This window comes from Neolamprologus multifasciatus, chromosome 11 (genome assembly GCF_963576455.1).
Source record: "Neolamprologus multifasciatus chromosome 11, fNeoMul1.2, whole genome shotgun sequence".
Taxonomy (NCBI): Eukaryota; Metazoa; Chordata; class Actinopteri; order Cichliformes; family Cichlidae; genus Neolamprologus; species Neolamprologus multifasciatus.
This window is the reverse complement of record NC_140449.1, coordinates 1343888-1365082: the sequence shown is the minus strand read 5'-3', so window position 1 is coordinate 1365082 and position 21195 is coordinate 1343888. Positions and strand designations below refer to the sequence as shown.

The 21195-nt window shown below is 41.2% G+C and overlaps 1 protein-coding gene across 7 annotated transcripts in view; it reads right to left on the bottom strand.

The window, feature by feature from the left end:
* Positions 1 to 21195, bottom strand: part of tsnare1 (T-SNARE Domain Containing 1) — a 249750-nt gene that overhangs the window by 53503 nt on the left and 175052 nt on the right. For 5 of the 7 annotated variants that reach the window (XM_085176751.1, XM_085176753.1, XM_085176755.1 and 2 more), the window contains one exon: positions 15463 to 15545. In XM_085176751.1, the coding sequence (XP_085032877.1) occupies positions 15463 to 15545 (83 nt within the window). Of the gene's footprint in view, positions 1 to 12332; positions 12461 to 12757; positions 15546 to 21195 lie in introns of those variants that run through there. The other 2 variants (XR_014876749.1, XR_014876750.1) reach the window with 1 other exon arrangement.

Genomic DNA, 21195 nt, shown 5'->3' with positions numbered 1-21195 from the left:
GGGAAGACCACAACAGCCTAGGCCTGTTGTAGCATAACTATGGGAGGCGCCAAGTTCACCTGATCCAGCCCTAACTAAGGTCTAAGGACTAATGTCTGCCTCCTGAATCCAAACAGGGGGCTGGTTCTTCAGAAGAGGGAACCAGCTCCCTGCCTCACATACTACTTTTAAATGTACTAAGACCTACAAGTAAACCAGAGTCAGAGATTGAAGTGTTCTGTTGGGGTGATGCAATACTATGAGGGCTTTAACGCCTTTAAGAGACCCATCTATGTAAGTTTTGCTACTGCTCTTTTACATCCAGGTTGCAGTGGGAGCAAATGAAACAGGCGCACACCACAGCTCATCATTGGAAATACTGAGGCGTTCTCAGACCGAAAATGGTTATTCATGAGTAGCTTTGGAAACCTTTAAGAACTTATCTCTGTATATATATAAAATTGAAATGATTTAGCTGTGACCTTGTCAGGGCAGATAAATCGCAGCAAAAAAAAATTCTGGCACAACTTCACCTGCTTCCAAGGTGCATGGAGAGGATAAAAGAATTCACAAAGCAGGAACTCCAGCAACACTTGAGGGAAGATGAACAACTTTAATAATAGACCAACGCATTTCGGCTTGTGGCCTTCATCAGGGTCATAGTAAAACATTGTAAAAATTGCTTAAATACAAGACAGGAAACAGAAAAAAACCTTGTCAGGGCAGGGCAGGGTCACTTTTGATTAGGCTCAGTTGCATCTGACAAGCGAACAAAACAGTTGATGCATCAGCTTTGCTTTTTCCACACTACGCAACAGTTCCCTTACTTCTCATAGGGAACAATTAATCTTTTTCTGACAGAGAACACTGGTCTAAGGCTTGGAGGTGCTAACTCTCATCCTGACCATTTCACACTTGGCTGGAAACTGACGTAAACCACAATAGAGGTCACATGCTGACAAAACCAGCAGAACCACATTATTGGCAAAAAAGCAGAGATGCAAGTCTGAAGTTATCAAAGCAGGTCCTCACATCTTGTGCTTGTACCTCAAATTTCTGTACGTTAAAATCACAAATACAAGAGGTGACAAAGATCAAACTTAGCGGAATTCAACATCCACTAAGAAAGAGCTACAAAGAATGCCATGTTTACAACTGCAGCACCATATAATCAAAGCACCCTCCAGATAAGACCTTTGAAGATATGGTCATAGGATTTCTTCAAAAACACCTGCAGTACGTGTGTAAAAGTAAAGTGCAAATCCAGGGTTTACTCTTGCACCTTGGGCAAGGTGCTTCCACTGAGCTTTTTAACTACATCAGTGACCTGTGTCAGGAAGACGAGAAATGATTCCCCGGAGTCCTCTATCACTGTCTTGTACAGCCTGTCACGTACAACACATTTCATGAGTGCTTTCTTGCTCCGTTTGAACTCTAACTTGCACTTTTTCTCTTAGGCATTTTCATCTCTGAGCATCAATATTTTAAAATGACACTGAACAACTAGTTCTGGCATTGTTGACTGGACTGAAAGCAGAAGCCGTTTTGAATATTGAGGAAATAAATGTGATGAAATCTTTAAAGGTCATAGTAAAATTACTAAAGCCTATTTAGTCTCATAAATTGATGCTGTGTAGTAATAATAAATATATATATATATAAACATATAATAAAAAAAATCCTCCTTGTTATTTAAACCCACAAGTTTTAAGTTATTTCGTCAGATATTGATGCTCATCCTTGAGGAAACAGTATGAAAATGCACTCTATTTACCCTAATAGGGTAATGTTGCATTATCTAGTTCAACAGCCTTCAAGACTTGTCGTTATTTTGCATGTGTTGCAGCCCAGCCATTTGCTATCCCCGTATGAGAAATCCCACTTGTCTGTATGAAGGTCAGCAGTGTTGGTCAAGGTGAAGGAGGAGATATTAGTTTGAGAGGAGAGAAACAAGAATGGCTTATTCACCTTTCCAATATTTCTGTAGCCCCATGACACTTTCTACAACCATAAAACATTTCCAGAACGGCCCTTTGTTCCAGGGAGAATACAGAAAAAACACATCAGAACTATTAAAGCTGATAGCACTGCCATACAAATCAACAATCTGTCTTATCTCTGCCTCTCTCACATGGAAGACAAATTTCCAGTGTCTCTGGGAGAAAAACTACTTACCTTGTGTGACATGAGAAATATCCTCATAATACAACAATAATGCAATGCAGTGATAATGGCCATAATAGTATTCTCACTTTATCGCATCTGGTCGGGAAAATTGGAAGTCCATAAAATAAATAATGTTTACAGCGGAACTGCCTCACTTGTAATCGGCTTATATGTCATTTACATAAAACTCAGAGTCCCATGCAGTCACCCTGATTATGATATTTAAGAGGAGCAGCAAATAAAAACAGACTTCATGGCCAATCCTGGCACCCTGGGAGGAGGCAGCCATTGTCAATAGTGAAACAAAAAGCCGGAAAAACATCAGCATATTTTGCCTTTTACTGATTGGCCATTCGGTTTTGTTTTTTAAAAAGACTGTTATCTTGTCTACCTATGGTAGACAAATGTTTGAGGCTTCTCTCCAACCTCAGCAACGCAAGAAAATGGGAAAGTTCAAACAGAACAGTTTGCTGGCTACTGCAGATTTTACCACAGTATTAAAGTAGACAGCATTTATAATTCAATGAAACAATACATTATTGTTAAAAGTAACATTAAAGGTGCAACATATGGACCATCTAGATATTATATCTAGATTACATCTACTTGCTATTTGGCCATGCAAACCCCTGCATACATTGTTTTTGCTGATGTTAATGTAAGCAGAGATAAGTCTGACCAGTTACTCCTGAGGACTCTCATCACTGGTTATGACCTGTTTCTGTGTCACTTTTGTTATTCACAGTGGGAAGCAGTGGCCATTGCTTCTGCTACACTTTCCTGGGACAATATGTAATGGGAAGCCTTCTATTTATATTCAACCACTGATTTAACTGATATTGGTACAGGACTTAAACTAGCTTAATGGGGTTGAAGCTTTAGTTTTAGTTTCTCAAATTAGACATCCCTATGTAAACACTGCTCCTCTCACATTTTGCATGCACACTTTGTTTCCCTGTGTTTTGTTTTCTTGCCATCACGTGACTCAGTGGTGCTAAGCACACATATGTTCACAGCAGTGAGTGAGAGCATGATGGTAGAGTCCAAGAGGAGCGTCCCGCAGAGAGATTTTACAGTTGGAAATGAAAACGTTGCAAGCTTTGTGTGTGTGAAGGCTATTTGAAATACTACTAGTTTATTCAAACACATGAATAATCATGAAAACGATCTAAACAGCGGAAGAAGCGAATAGGAGAGGAAGCCCTCAGATACACCCAAACCTCAGAAAGATGTCACTGGCAGAGTGCTTTCAAAGAGTCAAAGAATATCCATTTGGCTTCCACAGCGGTCAAAGAAAGTGTTTTTGGACATGATAGGTGTTAATTTAGCAGACTGATTACCAATAGGACTGTCACTGTGGTGCAGTGGTTAATGATGTTGCCTCACAGCAAGAAGGTTCAAATCTAGGCTGGAGCATTTCTGTGGAATTTACATGTCCTCTCCACGTTTGCATGCGTTCTTTCCAGGTACCCCAGTTCATCCCACAGTCCAAAGACTTGCATTTGATTAGGATAATCTGTGATTCTACATTGGTGTGAAAAGTTGTCTGTGTCAGGTTGTGTTATGGAAACCTGATCTGCAGTGATCATCTGCTCTGACAGCAGCTGGGAGCGACTGGTGCATGAGGACTGTGAACGCTTTGGCACTGGCAAGGTGCCCATGGCAGAACCTGACAGCGATATGTGCTTTCACATCACTGTCATTAAGTAAATGGCCTGCATTTGTATAGCGCTTTACTCAGTCCTTAAGGACCCCAAAGCGCTTCACACTACATTCAGTCATTCACCCATTCACACACTGACAATGGCAAGCTACATTGTAGCAGCTGCCCTGGGGCGCACTGACAGAGGCGAGGCTGCCGGACACTGGCGCCACCGGGCCCTCTGACCACCACCAGTAGGCAAACACGGGGTTAGTATCATGCCCATTTGGCATGCAGCCAGGAGGCAGCCTGGGATCGAACCACCGACCTTCTGATTAGTGGCTGACCTGCTCTGCCACCTGAGCTACAGCCATTAAGTCTCCAATAACACCAGCAAAAGTCGCCAGATTTGTTGCTAGCTGCTTTTCAGGGGAAAAAAGTTGCTAAGGGGGCTTGAAAGCTCGCTAAATATAGTGACAAAGTCGGCAAGTTGGCAACACTGTGTACGACGTGACAGCAAGCAGTGAATGACAAAGGACTAAAATACACAGCAGAGTAATCGGGGAACGCGAGACAGGAGGCAAACAGCTGAGAAAAATTAAGCAGTACAAGACAAGGGAGGTAAAACTAGACACAATAACAAAGCGCACATGATGATCAAAGTAACAGGACAGAGACAGAGGCACAGACTAGACACTGAGCAGCACAGAATCAAAACCTAAGAACTAAACTCTTAACAACAATTAAACCGAAACTCCAGTTAATAACAACAACAATAACAACTAGAGAATCAGAACATAAACCATAATACAGAATTATAACAAAACACAAGAAACTGACCAAGAACCATCCAGGAGGAATGGCTTGTTACTGGATGGCCAAGTCATATCCGTACTTTGAATCCCGGTGAAAGGTTGAGGTGGGATTTGAGAGGGAAAAAATATTGCATTGAAGAGCAAGCCAAACTCAGACTAGTCTCATCTAGAAGAACATATTTCTTTTATTTCTTATATTTTTGTTGAATAATGCATGAAAAAGCTCATTTTCCTCCTGGAGTTTTTAAACACATCAGCATTAACTTTAGACACTGTTTAAAAGGGGACCAAATGTATGCTTACTTAGATTTATATCTTTATCTCCTCTATGGACTCATGCATACTGATCACGACTATTCACAGCAACGTAGCATATTGCTGCTCATTTTTCATAAATATTGCCATGTACTTGTACACTCTTTATTCTTTGCAACAACACACCAGAAGCATTGTTCAAAATATTAACAGTTTTTGAATAAAGGGACTCTGAATTTGCTTGACAGGACCAATACTGGTTTCACAACCGTAGATCTGTAAAGAAAGAAATGTCAAGACAAGTTGGGCAGTATGTGTGACAAAGATTTCAGGTATAGATGCTGATCACACCTTTGTCTACTCTTAGCAATCAGTAAAGGGACCGTTCAATGCAAACTCTGTTTGCCAGTGTTGTGCCAAAAACTGATCGTTTGTATTCAAACTGCTATAAATAACTTGTTGGTCTATAATATGTGAAACATATGTCAAATGTATCCCTCATGAGTCATCTTGAGCAACAAACAACATTCCTGTAACAAGGTAGAAGCTGCAATCAATTTGTGGCAGTGAATTTTCCATCCATCCATCTTCATCCGCTTTATCCGAGGCCGGGTCGCGGGGGCAGCAGCCTAAGCAGAGAGGCCCAGACCTCCCTCTCCCCAGCCACCTCCTCCAGCTTATCCGGGTGAACACCAAGGCGTTCCCAGGCCAGCCGAGAGATATAATCTCTCCAGCGTGTCCTGGGTCTGCCCCGGGGCCTCCTCCCGGTGGGACATGCCTGGAACACCTCACCCAGGAGGCGCCCAGGGGGCATCCTTGTCAGATGCCCAAACCACCTCAACTGGCTCCTTTCGATGTGGAGCAGCAGCGGCTCTACTCTGAGCCCCTCCCGGATGGCCGAACTTCTCACCCTATCTCTAAGGGAGATGCCAGCCACCCTTCGGAGGAAGCTCATTTCCGCCGCTTGTATCCGCGATCTCGTTCTTTCGGTCACTACCCACAGCTCGTGGCCATAGGTGAGGGTAGGGACGTAGATCGACCGGTAAATTGAGAGCTTCGCTTTTACACTCAGCTCCCTCTTCACCACGACGGACCAGTGCAGCGTCCGCATCACTGCAGCTGCAGCCCCAATCCGTCTGTCGATCTCCGGCTCCCTTCTCCCATCACTCGCGAACAAGACCCCGAGATACTTGAACTCCTCCACTTGGGGCAGGAACTCATCCCCGACCCCGGAGTGGGCACTCCACCCTTTTCCGGCTGAGAACCATGGCCTCAGATTTGGAGGTGCTGATCCTCATTCCTGCTGCTTCACACTCGGCTGCGAACCACTCCAGTGCGAGCTGGAGGCCCTCACCCGATGAAGCCAACAGAACCACATCATCCGCAAAAATCAGAGATGAGATTCTGAGGCCACCAAAGTGAAAGCCCTCCGCCACTTGGCTGCGCCTAGAAATCCTGTCCATAAAAATTATGAACAGAACCGGTGACAAAGGGCAGCCCTGGCGGAGCCCATCACCCACCGGGAACGAGTCCGACTTATTGCCGGCAATGCGAACCAAGCTCTTGCAACGGTTGTATAGGGATCGAATGGCCCGTAGCAATGGGCCAGACACCCCATACTCCCGCAACACCTCCCACAGGACACCCCGAGGGACACGGTCGAATGCCTTCTCCAAGTCCACAAAACACATGTAGACTGGTTGGGCAAACTCCCATGCACCCTCAAGTATCCTCGAGAGGATGAAGAGCTGGTCCAGTGTTCCGCGACCAGGACGAAAACCGCATTGTTCCTCCTGTATCCGAGGTTCGACTAGCGGACAAACTCTCCTTTCCAGCACCCTGGCATAGACTTTCCCGGGGAGGCTGAGGAGTGAATTTTATGTATCCTTTATTTATGCAGTTAAAAAAATTCTTGTTGACTTTTAAAAATGTCTCTTTTAATAGTAATCTGGCCAAGAGGACAGCTGAAATTGCAACAAATGCAAAAATAGTTCTGTAAACATATTTTAAGTGGACAAAAAGGAGCTGATTGTAACACAGTTACAAAGATACTTGAGAAACAGATAATTTTTTAATTTTATATATAACCCCTTTGTAATACCTGTTCACCAAAGTCTCAGCATCAAAAGACTCCAACCTAAAGAAACATCTGGAAGTAAGTTCTTTAAAAAAAAACTAACATTAGCCTACTGCAACTAGCTTGTTTTAGTTGTGGTAGCTACCAGGGTTATGTGCCACATCAGTATCTTCGATGTACTATTACTGTGTGATTTATGACTATTACTGAAGGCTACTCGCAACCGAGCTAACATTGTTAGCTGGTGTTAGCTGAGGTTAGTGCATAGAGAGCTAGACTTGATGGATAGTAATTAACAACCTGCTAGCTGCAAATAATCATGTTCGGTTCAGCAATAGCAATAAATCACACAGCAATTGTACATTCATGTAGTTGTGAAAAGCCAACACGTTCTCACTCCCAAAGCGTAACATTTTACGCTAGGTGACAAATCGTCAACATATTACGTTTTCGGCTACCCACCACGTTCCTAAATGACAACCTCGGAAAAACGAGGAAATATGAGAACCGTATGGACTCAATCTACACATGTTCGCTCTTTTTCTTCAAATCACTTAGAAACACGCTATTTAACATCATTAAAGTCCTGGTTAACCTCAGGAAAAAGGTTATGGTTAGGGCTAGGGATAAGGTTAGGTTTAGGGCTGGAATACAGGGATGGAACGTCTATTACCGCGGGAGCGTCATTGCACTGGATTTCGGCCATAACCCGCCGCGTACCATAAGAACGCCGAAGGTCTCCTTTTGCGTTCCTCAGGAACGCCCTGGGACGTGACAAAACGTCGCCATGTTACGCCTCGGGAGTGAGAACGGCCTGGAAAAGCATGACCAATATATTAAGTAATCCAATGTATTCAGAGTATGTTACTCACGTAACTTAACAGAATACGTTACAAACTACATTTTGGGTTACTGGTAATTTCCTGCCTGTTGCCTTAAAGAAGCCAGCCTGAGTAGCTGCTTCAGCTGTCTTTGTTTAAACAGATAACAGATACGATTTATAGCTCTGACACAGCTCATTCGACTAAGCTGTTAGAGAATATAATAAAGCTAGTCTAAAGCTTTTCTTGACTTACAATGAAGCCTTCATCACTGCTATTAAGGGTTAACCTTAAGCAAGCAAGGTGAACTAATCTCACAGTGATGTGCAGTGTGTACAGTTATGCTGGATTCAATAGGGGGAAACCTTGCTTTATAAGGCTTTTCACATCATGCGTGTGTAGGAGTCAAACAGAGTCAAGCACCAGCAGCAGTCTCTGTGCTGCTGCTGTCATTGAGAGTCACTCTACTGTGGCTTTCAACCCAGCTGACATTTGCTTCCTAGAGCTGTAGAAACCAAAGTCACAGTCGAGGTAGAAATGAGTTTCTGGGAGAAAGACAGAATTTCAATGTCATACTACATCTTGACGAGTAGACACACATGCAAAAGAAACAGTACAAACCTACAGTAACATACAAATAGTGATGTAAGGCATGTTTACATCTCACAGGACAGCAAGGCAACCTTTTCACACAAATTGGTAATCTATAACTCTTCTCTGTCTTCTAGTCTGTTGTCTGAAATGTTACTGCTAAGCAATCAATCGCTTCTGTCTGTGTTCTTTTCAGCTTGTCCTCATACTTTGTTGCTCAGACCTGATTTCTGCTCTGGTGCAGTGTTTTCCAAAGATCACATGTCAGTCAAACAGCATGACTGCCTCTGAGAGAGTCTTATTTTTTTCCTAAGGTTCTTTGACTGGGGATTTTCTATTAATCAAAGTTCTGTAGGCAGCAGTTTGTTGCCAGAGTATCTGTAAATATGAATTGTTCCTTCACTTTCAATTCTAAACTTGAAAAGAAAAGAAAGAAAATCCACCCCATGCCTGCATAGCATTTTGTCTGCCATAGAACAAGAGTGCAGAAGCTGCTTCACTGAGTCAGAGGAGGATGAGTCACAACAACCTCTATACATTTAATATAATCCATAATGTAGTGGTTAACACATTAAGCTACCATGTAAAAGATCTCTGGTTTGTGACAGAGAGAGGCACCATTTCTGGGAGGATGGGTGTCAGAAATAAAAATCAATTCAAATGCATGAATCTGCCTGATCTAGTGGCCGGAGGAAAGAATTTTGTGAGCAAACTTCTCCCTTAGATCTTACATGCTACCAGCTAGTTTCAAAGTCACAAGTTACTAATTTAGCTTCCAAGATTCAAAATTCAGTTGACACATTGCCACACCCAACACACTGCAGTCACACACCAAGAGCCAAGAGCAATGAGAAAGGAAACGTCCGTATCAAATCTCAACAAAAGATACATTGTAACATTTAATTTTGACAGACAAATCCAATCAGTCAATCGTCTTTGTGTACGCAGTCCCATTGCTGGGTTTTGCAGCCTCAGTGTTTGATTGAATTGCCTCTCTTTGTGTAGAACCATAACCTCACATCAAGACTGCCATTAGACATTTTTCGTGTCTGTAAAAGGCGATGATGAACTTTGCTTATGCCAAAACCTTTAACCCGACCAAGTTGCGAGCAGTCTGGTGGATGATAAGTCATGTAAGCTATACTTTACTCCACATTCACTGGTTACGTTCCATATATTTTTAGATCCAATAAAAAATTTGTATTCACAAACATTTCCGAAATGCATCCATGTTTTATTTGCAGTTAGGCTTTCGCTCTCTTTTTTAAATGCTCAGCCCAGCTGTGGCTGATTGGGGCAGAGCCAGAGGAGTGTCACTGGCATCAACCTGGTTAACTTCAAACACTGTTATTTCCACTCCATATCCTTCAAAGCGACATAAAGAGTCCAGAGGGACTGAAAGGAAGAGTGAGCAAAAAGCCAGTTTTCCTGTCAGCATTGGCACATCCTATCAGTCCAAGTGCAGTGATCGCTGAGATTAGGAATGCTGTGATTCTTTTTTCCTTACTTGTGAAAACCACTTTAGATGTGTATACATATAGATAGGTCCATTCATTTACCAAGCATCATCCCTTTGTATGTCTTCTTCTTCCCTCTTCTATTGGTCCTCCTATGATCACGATAGCCAGCATTGTATACTGTTCTCAGTTTAGCCAGAGGAAAACTGTGCATTGATTTTCTGAGAGTCAGAGAAAGTAGGTGCTCACTGGGAGATCAATTTTCAAATCTGAAGATAGATGGGGTTGTAAGTCTTGACAATGACATCATCATTGGCGTGAACATCCCCTTTCCAGTCAATAATGGTTCAGTCATTGTGTGAGTCTTTCCACTTTTTAAACGGCTTTGGCTTTTGCTCACTGAATTGCAATAACATATGTTTTATTAGTAATTATAAACCTTCTTGTACAACCGTCAACAATCAGTGTTCATCGTGCTCTGCTGAACACAGATGAGGTGATAAAACATCACAGCAACTAGAGACACTTGCAGAGGGGAGAGTAATCTGCCTCTACATAATGGATATAGATTCAATTTATTTTCAATGTAAAGCGAGTTGACAAGGCGGGACACCAGAAGAAAATGACAACCGCTCTTAATTGACCATTGCTGGTGTTGTGCACTGGTGCATCAAGGAGTTCAGCAACAATCAGGCTTGGCTTTAAGTGCCCACTTGCATCTCCCACTTCTTCCTCTGTGTCCTGCTCAATCTTTTTATGATAACAATATTGATGTTGGCATGCAAGCATCTGCAGTTTCTAACTTTTACTTTAAAAAAGTCAACATACTACCTTTTGAAATAGTGAGTGATGGTGAAGATCTAACACCCACTAACTGATAACTAGCTGCTGCACCTGACTCAGATCATGGTGCTATATATTAGTTTCATGCAGTTCCTGGTATTCTGATGTATGTACTTTTACAGGATCAGATTTTTTGTGTTTAACTGGTGGCACAGTGGGGACCTATCAGAACCTCCTAACTCCACAAATATGAACTGTTTAACTGAAGCACAGAATCCAACAACAAAATGCACTCTGTTCACAACCATAAATGTATTTTCTTCTGCTGAAGTAGACATAGAGAACAATGGCCTTCATTTACTCATATGTACATGGAATCTTGCCCTGGGCAAAAAAGAAGAAAGTTTATGCACTATTAGAGCTGTGCACTCGTGTGCATGTTAGTAAATCAGAATCATTTGGATGCAACAGACTTGTCCAGTTTGCATATAATCTGCGTAGCATCTGCATGCTACCACAGTCTCATTTCTACTGCAGGGAAGTACTGCACTGTGATGACTGCTAGGTTGAGCAAATGGCCTAAAATGTGAGTTCAGCAGGGTGCTGCTCTCTGCTTCTACGTGATTTCTGTGATCACTCGATGACTTTATGTGAACAATATGTGCCCTCTCCCTCTTATTCTTGTATTCTAAATGTTTTAATTAACTGCGCTCTCTCACTGCAGGCTTACTTGTTATTCCTAGAGTATTTAAAAGTAGAATGGGAGGCAGAGCCTTCAGTTTTCAGGCCCCTCTTCTGTGGAACCAGCTTCTAAACACTATCTCTACTTGAGATTAGGCTTCAAACTTTCCTTTTTGCTAAAGCATATAGTTAGGGCTGGACCAGGTGACCCTGAATCCTCCCCTTAGTTTGCTGCAATAGACGTAGGCTGCCGCGGGATTCCATGATGCATTGAGGTGTTCTTCTACGTTACCTTCTTACTCACTATGTGTTAACAGACTCGTCTGCACTTATCATCACTTGTTATTAATCTCTGTCTCTCTTACCACAGCATATCCTTATCCTGTCTTCCTTCTCTCACCCCAACCGGTCGCAGCAGATGGCCCCGCCCCTCCCTGAGCCTGGTTCTGCTGGAGGTTTCTTCCTGTTAAAAGGGAGTTTTTCCTTCCCACTCTCAGCCAGACAGTGCTTGTTTTCATATGATTGATTGGGTTTTCTCTGTATATATGGGGTCTCCTTACAGTATAAAAGATGTGTACAATGCCCCAGCCGACTGGTGTTGTGATTTGGCGCTATCTAAATAAAATTGAATTAAAATTGAAAGTTGAATTACCAAAAGTTAAAGTCTACACCTTTCCATTTAGTATAGTTAGTTTTCTTTAATTTACATTTTTTATTCTCTCTAGTAATCGTCAAGTCCTCAATTCCTACTGCGAAATCTTGATAGTAAGGTCAAAATTTGAAATTAAAACCACAGCATGGGAATCATTTGACTAGAGCTATTCACAATATCAACACTTCAGACTGGTGGTGAATGGTGTGGACGGTATTTTCTTTCATGATTTCTTTCTAACCCTTATTACCAAATGAGCAAGATCTAAATAAATTAAATAGAGATTAACATACTTTATTCACTTTTACTCACTTCAGTTATTTATGCACCTTTCAGTCACTTTCATTTAAAACTGTGTTATACTGTTCTCACTCTTATTGCCTGTTTATGCCCTGTCCTTATCTTCACGTCATGCTGCTCTGTTGTATGTTAATTGCCCTTGGGGATAAATAAAGTCTTTCTGACTCTGATTCTGATTCTGAACACAGATGGCCACAGATCTGATGTTCCAGAAAACAAGTTGGAATGACCATGTCTTGATCTTCCACGCATGTATTTTCATTAAATCATCGTTTGACTTCACCTGGCCAATCAGTGTTGTTATTCCTGGATTACCTCCTGTACCTCTCCTCAATATTTGAACCTTAACATTTTGGGTGTGCAGGTGTGGGCAGGGTGTTTTATACCTTCTGGGCTTAAGTTTAATGACGCCCCTAAAACGTCAATGAGATACAGTTTATACATAGATAGATTCAAAAAATCAACAATGACTTTTAACACAAGTTAAAAAATAACATTGTCTCCGTCTCCACGACAGATGCTTCCTGTCAGTCTACACGCCTCGTCTAAATGTCTTGACTATGTCTAAAATCTAAAACACACAAATTGCTGCCATGTGATTGGCTACTTAGATGTGTCAGAGACCTGGAGAACTTAAAAGTGAACATAAATACTACATATAGTGAGGAAAAATTTTGACCATGGAACCATACTCTAGAAAACTGTCATAGATTTAACACTGTCTGTGAAGCTGGATGCTGGATGGTACTAGTAGCCTTACATTGGTTTATGTTAACTAACTAGTGACAGAGCTGGTAGCTCAGTGCAAAAAAAAGGACACTAAAACTAAAATGCAGTGTAAGGGGGTCACTTTTGTACTGCCCCTGGCTGCAGAAATACATTTTATGTTAAGAAACCAAAGATATACTGTCCACGTTTACTCTCTGTTACTTAAGCATAAGTTAGTTCTTTGCTGTTTTGGCTAGCTGCACTGAAAGTGGAAAATCACCTTTTGGTTTGTGGGGCCCTTTATAAATGGGGACTGTGTTTGAGTCAGGCGCACTGTGGTTCACCCGACCGACAAGCTAGTTACCAGTCTGACACTGTCAGTTCCCTGTTTGTTTTCTCCTCACTGGTTTAGGTCTACAGGCTGAGCGGTGCTATTTAAAGCAATAGAATATTCTCTTTTCCCATGCACAAACCATGGAAACCTCATGTCCTTGTTTTTCACTGAGTAGAACTTCATACTTGAGGAAATACCAACATGTAAGTGCGGGGTTGCTGTAGCTCAGGAGGTAGAGCAGGTCAGTTGCTGGTTGGGATGGTTGGTGGTTCAATTCCTGGCTTCCACAATCTGCGTGCCAAATATCCTTGGACATAATACTAACCCTAAGTTGCTTTCTGGTGCATCCATTGGAGTGTGAAAGTTAGAAAGCACTTGTGATTGTCAGGATACATGTAGTATTTCATGTCCATTTTAAAGTGGATTGATCCACTTTTGCAGTCAGCCTCAAGTGGCCATTCAAGGAACTGGTGTTTAGTTTGAATTTTCACCTTCAGAGATTGGTGCTTGGTTGAAGCATACGAATACAGAAGTAAATTTTGTGAGATGACATTTAGAAAGGGTCTGTCAAAGACAAATGCACTGAAAGCTGGTGAAAACTAAAAGCAGACAAACCATCAGATGAAGTGGAAGCACAGACAGACTGTGTGTGCACACTGTTGTTGTGTCACTTGGTAGGTTAACAGCGACAGCAGTAAATAAAAGTGAAATCAGTGAAGTCAGTGAAATCTTGCAATGAGCAGATAATGCATACAGTACAAACTGTTACACATATACAGACACTGGATGTGTTTCAACCACATACAGAGATTGCACCATTGACAGTGCACGAATGATGCAAGACTATAGATATTTATGCATTTGATGTAAATGCTGCTGTCATTAACAGTACTTTGATATATGACTTCTCGGTGACAGCTCTGTTTGCCAGTGTTCTCCACAGATGAGAGTTGCCATGGGACAGCGATGAGAGCGTCTGTCTGACTTTGTGCTTGTCTGTCTCTCTCTCCGTCTTCTTCCTTTATTGTTTTGCTTCCTTTTAGCTGCTCTGCCTCTGCTAAGACGGAGGCTGTCAGGATTGGCTGAGAGCTAAATTGCTCAGCGCGAGCTCGGTCACAGCTCAGCTCTCCTTGAGATAATGAAATGAGAATTAATGAGAAAGCTGTTGCCATTCGCTCATTTGTTCACTTGCAAGTCGAACGGCAGTATGTAGAGACAGACAGAAAGCACTGCAGTCGTGGCAGGCATTGGAAAGTGCCCAGCGGTTGTTTTCATATTAAAGCTGCTGTTAAAAATTCATGTGACTATCACAAAACGAAAGTTTTGCCCAGTGGTCAAACCATGATTCAAAGGAAATATCATTTCAATACCAGACTGAAAACAATTTCCAGATAGATTTCTACCTAAATCTAAATGTCAACAATCAGAATACATGTGCTTGTCTGTCGAATTATGTGGGTAGAGATTCTGGATGCACCTCTAGGGAGATATGTCGCACGTGTGGAAAAGGTATATCCTTTATTAACCCAGAGACACTTCAGTCAATACATTATTTACCATAGCCTGGGCCCTACACAGCAAAGAGCCAAACAGAGCTCTGGCCTACTGAGATGAGCAAAATGGCAGAATACACACATATTTCCTCAAAAAGAAAGAGTGAAAGCAGGCCCTTGGGCATCTCATAAAACCTCTCTCCAATATGTGCTGTGAAGTCAAAATTGTAGCCCAAAAACCACAGAGAGTAAAAAAAATAAATTCTATTTAATTTCTGTCTGCTGTTGTTGTCCGTTAATGCATTTTCCTCCCAAAGTCAATACACTTGTAGAATAAAACATAAAATTATCTTAGTAGAAGTAACATGCTCACAGAATAGGAATTGCATACTGTATATGGATTTGTGTTTTTAAAAGACTCCAGGCAGGCATTTTATGTTTCTGTCTGTAAATACAATTATTTTAACTGAAGGCAAAAGCTAGTAAAGTATGACATGAAATTGCATCATTTCTGTTATTATGCTAGTGGGGGATGTGATAAAGCTGTGTAATCTAGTTAGCAAAGTCCCTGTTTGCATGGCTGATCAAGCTAAGCTTCGTGTGAGTGCATTACAATAAAAAGGCTCAGTCAAGTACACAAAATGAAAATGGAACAAAATGACTCCAAGGTGTGGAGCACACTGCAGCATGGGACGATTCAGTGCTTACCTGGTATTGGTTGGCCTTGGCGAGTTCTTGATTGGCTGAGTCCACATTAGAAGAAGTTGTCTGGATGTAATCTTCAATACTATCTGAGGAAACAAAGAACAGATTGGATTCCTTTTAACATAACAACAAACAACAATACTCATTCATTCACTGACTTGCTCACTACTGGTTTGTAGAGCCTCACAAGTACTACAGTTGCAGGAATTGTACCTCATCAGAAATCACTTGTATAGGAATTTCTTTTACCTAGGTATTTAATCGCATTATGTTATTGTATTAACATGTCTGACACTCATACTTGAGACAAATGGTAGGGGGTGTAGCAAAGATGTTGGGGAAACAGGAACTCCAGAGGACCAGTCTTTTGTCTCTTGAGGACTCTGGGAAGTAGCAAGGGAGTGTGAACCTTAAGGTGTGAAACAGCTGTGTACTGCCTTTGTTCCTGGAGAAGGTATTTAACTGAGAGCTATGCTAGGCTCAGTGAGACTCTGCTGACCGTCTGTCCCGCGGCCATGGAGGGCTCCACAAGCTTGTTTGTCTGTTCTTTTGAGTGCATGGATTAAAGAATGTTAGCTACCGCTCACCGCTCGTCTGCAGGCTTTATTTAAGTGGAAAACTTCCACAACACACTGCACATCTATAGCATTGTACATGTTGAACAAAAATGATACACAATATCTGTAATAGTAGTATAGAAGCAAAAACATCCCTGTCAAAACAATGCACTACATATTTGCCATACATCATGCCTCAGAAACCAGTGTTGCAAATATATACTTTAAAGGCCTTCAAAATATGAAACAATCTTTCTGCCATCATCATGCTGAAGATTTGATTGCCAGCAATCTTAGTGGCCCATCTCAGCGTTGTGGATGTGTACAGGTCTTGCAGGGAATTGCAGCCAATCATCTTCTCATTGGAATGGATGACACACTGCAGTCTGGCTTTGTCCTTGGCAGTGGCAGCAGCGTACTAGATGGTGATGGAGGAGGTGAGGAAAGACTCAATCATGGAGGAGTAAAATTGTACCATCACGGACTTAGACAGGTTATATTTCTTCAGCTGGTGCAGGAAGTGGCTTTTTGTTGAAGTAGCTGATCTTTAGGTCCCACTTTAGGTGCTGGGAGATTGTTCCCAGGAAGTGGAAGGACTTGATTGTCTCCACTGGACAGGCATGCTGGAATATGGGAACTGGTGGAGCTGGAAGTCCAGTATCATCTCTACTGTTTTGATAGCATTGAGCTCCATGTTGCTCCAGACTCAACCCCACCTGAGGTGAGCCCTGAAAGCGTGGCGTCAACCGCAAACATCGGGAGTTTAATGGGGTGGTGATTGGAGGTGCAGCTGTTAGTGTATAGAGATATGCAGAGGATAAAGTACAAAGCCCTGAGGGGAAGCAGTGCTGATCCACTGAAAGTCTAAACCATGGCATCCAGTCTCACATGCTTCCTTGAATTGAACTGGGAGATTGTATCCTGCAGCCCAGCTGGGAGGATGGTATTAAAAGCATAACTAAAGTCCATAAAAAGCGACCTCAAGTGCAGTGCCATAATAACTGCATCATCCACTGACCTGTTGGGTCTGTATTCAAGGACCAAGATGGGGACAATGAAGTATGTGAGATGGGACAATACAAGCTTAGATGTCAACCAGGACTTGTAATTACTAGAACTCACCCTGGCGTGTGATGCATTATACTTTAACTTAGTGCTCCATGTTTACATATAATGGTGGAGTGCTAAGTTAAGACTAGATTAAACTCAGTTGTGCATAGCTGGAGACCTGAGTAGCCATTCTTGTTATACTTCTTTAAAGTCTGCCTGGGCATAAACATGCTTTGTGGATTGTTATGTAAACTCTCTGTGGACTAGTTCACATGGCCATAAGAAACAGGAAGACACACTGACGCACTCTCACGCTTACTGTCTGATGATGAAATTTATCTCGTTGGGACCCAAGCAGACCGTAGTGTACATAGTCACTTTGGCTTCAAAAGGCCAACATGGCAGCAGCCAAAGCTCCAATGTTCAGAGATGGGTGACACCTCTATTGTTCATCGTTTGTATAGTTTAGAGGGAAAGCCTACTCTTTGTCTTTTTTTTAGCAAACTGTGTGAGATTCTTTTCGATTTAAACATTTCATGTGAATATCACGATGGCTGAAGCCTGTTAATATGCAGCTGCTATAAACCTGCATGTTCTAAGCAGGACTTGAAACAATTACTCGTGCTGAAGTTAGCAGGTAGTCAGTATACCCTGCAGGAGCTGCTTTCTTAGATTACAGCATCAATTAATGTTCAATGGGAAGACATGTTACAGTAATCTGTCAAAATAAAGTTCCAAAGTCAGCAGTTTGTAAGCTTTTGACGTTGGCCTCGAGGTGTGGCCTCGTTAAACCTCCTATAATCTCCTATAATTTGTGTTTACACCACATCCGCAAGTCACTGGAACAATAGCCAAATGGGTACTACTGTTGTACCTTTCTGTGTGTGGAGACAGAAATATTGAGAAAGTCAAGATGGTGCAAAGGACAGAAGCAGGAAAAGAGACAGAAACAAGACCAGGACACAGTTCATAGGTAGCTGAGGCCTTATATACTCCTGTTTTTAACCACTGCAGCCCTACACTGCTTATCTAACTGAAAAATTATCAAAAAAATGTTTCAAATCTTGTGGTGATTCAGATATATTCATAAGTAACACATTAATGATGCTCTTCTTGGCCTTTCATTGCAAGATTTTTAAATAAATTTGTGATTTTGCCCGTCCGCATCCGACCCCGCTTCCGATTTACAGTATTAAATCTTTCTATTAGGAATCCGACTTAAAAAAAAAGTTCATTTTCTGTTATTTTAACTATGATTAATTCTCGTATAGTACATTAACAGAGGCTTCAAGGTATTAACACTGAAAGGAATTGTGGTCATAGCACTTGAAATATGTGCCCTGAAATGAACAAAAAAGGAATATGAGCAAATATAGCAAATATATAATATTAACACAGATTTAGTAGTTACTTCCCATTGTCATCACTGGCATACGCAGATGATGTTACATTTAAAAAAATCATCCAAATAAATGACAGAAAGAACACTAAATACAACCTTGCAGATTCATCTGTAATAACACTTTGCACCGGAGTAATATTCTATATTTGATCCATGAATATAGATTTACATTTATAAACATAAAAAAAGAAAGTTAGAATTTTAATGCTTCTGCGTAATATGAAAAGACCAATGGCTGGAATATTTTGCCACCTGTGGGAGCAGTGTTAAAGAAGTGACTCTTCATTGTTACTCTTGACACATAATCAAGCGGTACCAGGAGCAACTGGTCTAACAGTTAACACTGCTACAGCAGCAAGACCTCCTCTTTTAAACTTGTCAATACACGGACATTAATGGGATGAGACCGATGCGTTTAATGAAGTGGATGGTTCAAAATCTTTGGTATCACCACATAGTTACCCACATATATTTACAGCTGGCCGATAACAGTGAGAGTACTATTGATTGTTTTGGTGTAGTGAGAGTGAAAAGGTTGCAGCCAGCTCAAAGATGTGTCTTATGTTTAAGGCTTCAGTGGCCCCTGATAATTACTGCACCAGTTGAGCTTGTAGAGAATTAACTTTTGAACAAGAGGAGCTGGTTGGGTGAATGAATTGTGCTGATTGACTAAAAGCATTTACTCTGTAATGGTGAGTTAAAGAAGATGGGGAATACATGCTTAGATTCACCAGCTCAAGAAGTAAGCCTGATTAATGGACTCGCTAATTAATTCTGTTTTTTTCTGCCCTTCTGCTCAGGGGATGTTCTTTGCCATGATTAGGAAATATTTGGCTTTAAAGAGGTAACTTAAACTAAACCCAGTAGTTAAAGATAATAAGTAAGATTTTGTGGGTACCAGAGTTTAAATGTGTTTAAAAAGGGTACCAAAAGGGTATAGAAGGCAACTGCCTTGAAGACAAGGGACCACTGATGATCACTGTATGTCTATAGGCAATTTTAATCATTAAAAAAAATTAAGAAGCACTCTCATTCTAGGACATAATACAATGACACAAAGCAGTTTGTGATATCCTCCTGAGAACCGCAGAAAAAAATATTCAGATTGAACATTTTTTGTGATTTCCTTTCTTTGGAGCTAAAAGAGGCCATCCAAACACATGAGATATCAATGGAAAGCCCAGGATGTCCTCTATTCAGTACATCAGGACTTAGTAGGGTATCTCAAAATAACAAACAGTGTCTATTACAGAGGATATAGGCTGGTTCTCAGGAAGAGGATATAGTCATTTATGTTGGTTTGTTTTTATCCAGTTTGGTTCTTTTTGAGTAATTAGTATATTATTGTACTGTATCTAATTGTTATCATTACAGTTTGAGTTTAGTTCTGTTTATCTGACCTCCTTTTAGAGCCTAAAACTATCATTTGACTTTTTATTTATTCATATATTTCTTTGCATTTTTGGGGTAAAATGAACCTCACTTTTCCAAAAACTACTATATCCTTATTCCTGCTCAGCTCAGCTTGTCACATATGCTCACAAAGGGAAGACTCTTTTAGTATATTTGAGAGAGTTCCAGAACCTTCCCTCTGGACAAACTTCAGGAATAGCTGGGGCTCTGGATGGTTGTGTTATCTTCACTCTAATGGACCACTTTATTCTTTTTCTTTTATTTATAGCAATGGCGGTTCATGGAGCGTCTCAACAGTTTCTGGATGTTAGCAACATACACTAGCTGAGTCACAGAGATATAGCACAATAAAAGTTTGAGACACACTTGTAAAGGCTAAAATATTGTTTCTTAAAAACAAGGCTGTATATTATCCGAAACACACGAATCAAATTACCTTGTGTATTAAAACATGTTTTAGCAGGTTATCCAGCAATTAGGCAGATTAGGCAAGCAAACACAATGTGCATTATGATCAAACAAAAAAAGCTCTTCAGAACAGAACGTCTTGCTGGCTAAATATAACTTTATGACATGTAGTTGTCTGATCTGTTTAATTATGAGTATGAGCTATTATGATAAAAAAAGATACTTGCATAACAATCAGGGGAACAACTATCTATTTTGTAATATGGCTATAGATAAAGAGTCGGAGCATATTTGAGAAGACTCATAAATATAGCTTCTACCCATATAGCAAGGAGGTCTGGCCCGGATCTGGTATCAAGCCGGCACTGCTGGCTGACTTCTGGCATGATAAGACGTATGTCATCCAGATATGGGCCAGGCCTGGTATAGACGGCTCTGTCTATGTGATGGCATGCCATATCTGGCTCGATTGTGGTTTGGGTTATGTGGCCCAGGCCCATAGAAAACAGGTTTTCCCTGGATCCAGCATCAACCTGGCACCTCTGACTGACTGGTGTCATGGCAGGGTGTATGTCAACCAGATGTGGGCCAGGTCTGGAAATGATGGCACTATTTATGTTCCTATTTTCCTATTTTAGTTAGAAGACCCAAATGCCATGTTGCAATACTATACTGCTATGGTAGCCAACATTTCAAATGCAGGTTTGACAGGTTTGTGAGTGTACACTTTATCCAAACCTAGTCCATTTCATTTCCATTCCATTTATTTGTTCATTTCAGGCACAACAAAAATACATATATTGAACATAAAGTGCACAAAACAAAAAACAAAAATTACCTGAAAAGGAGTGGGACGAAGAAAACTTATTAAATCCCACCCCTATACTCACTCATCAACAAAAAACA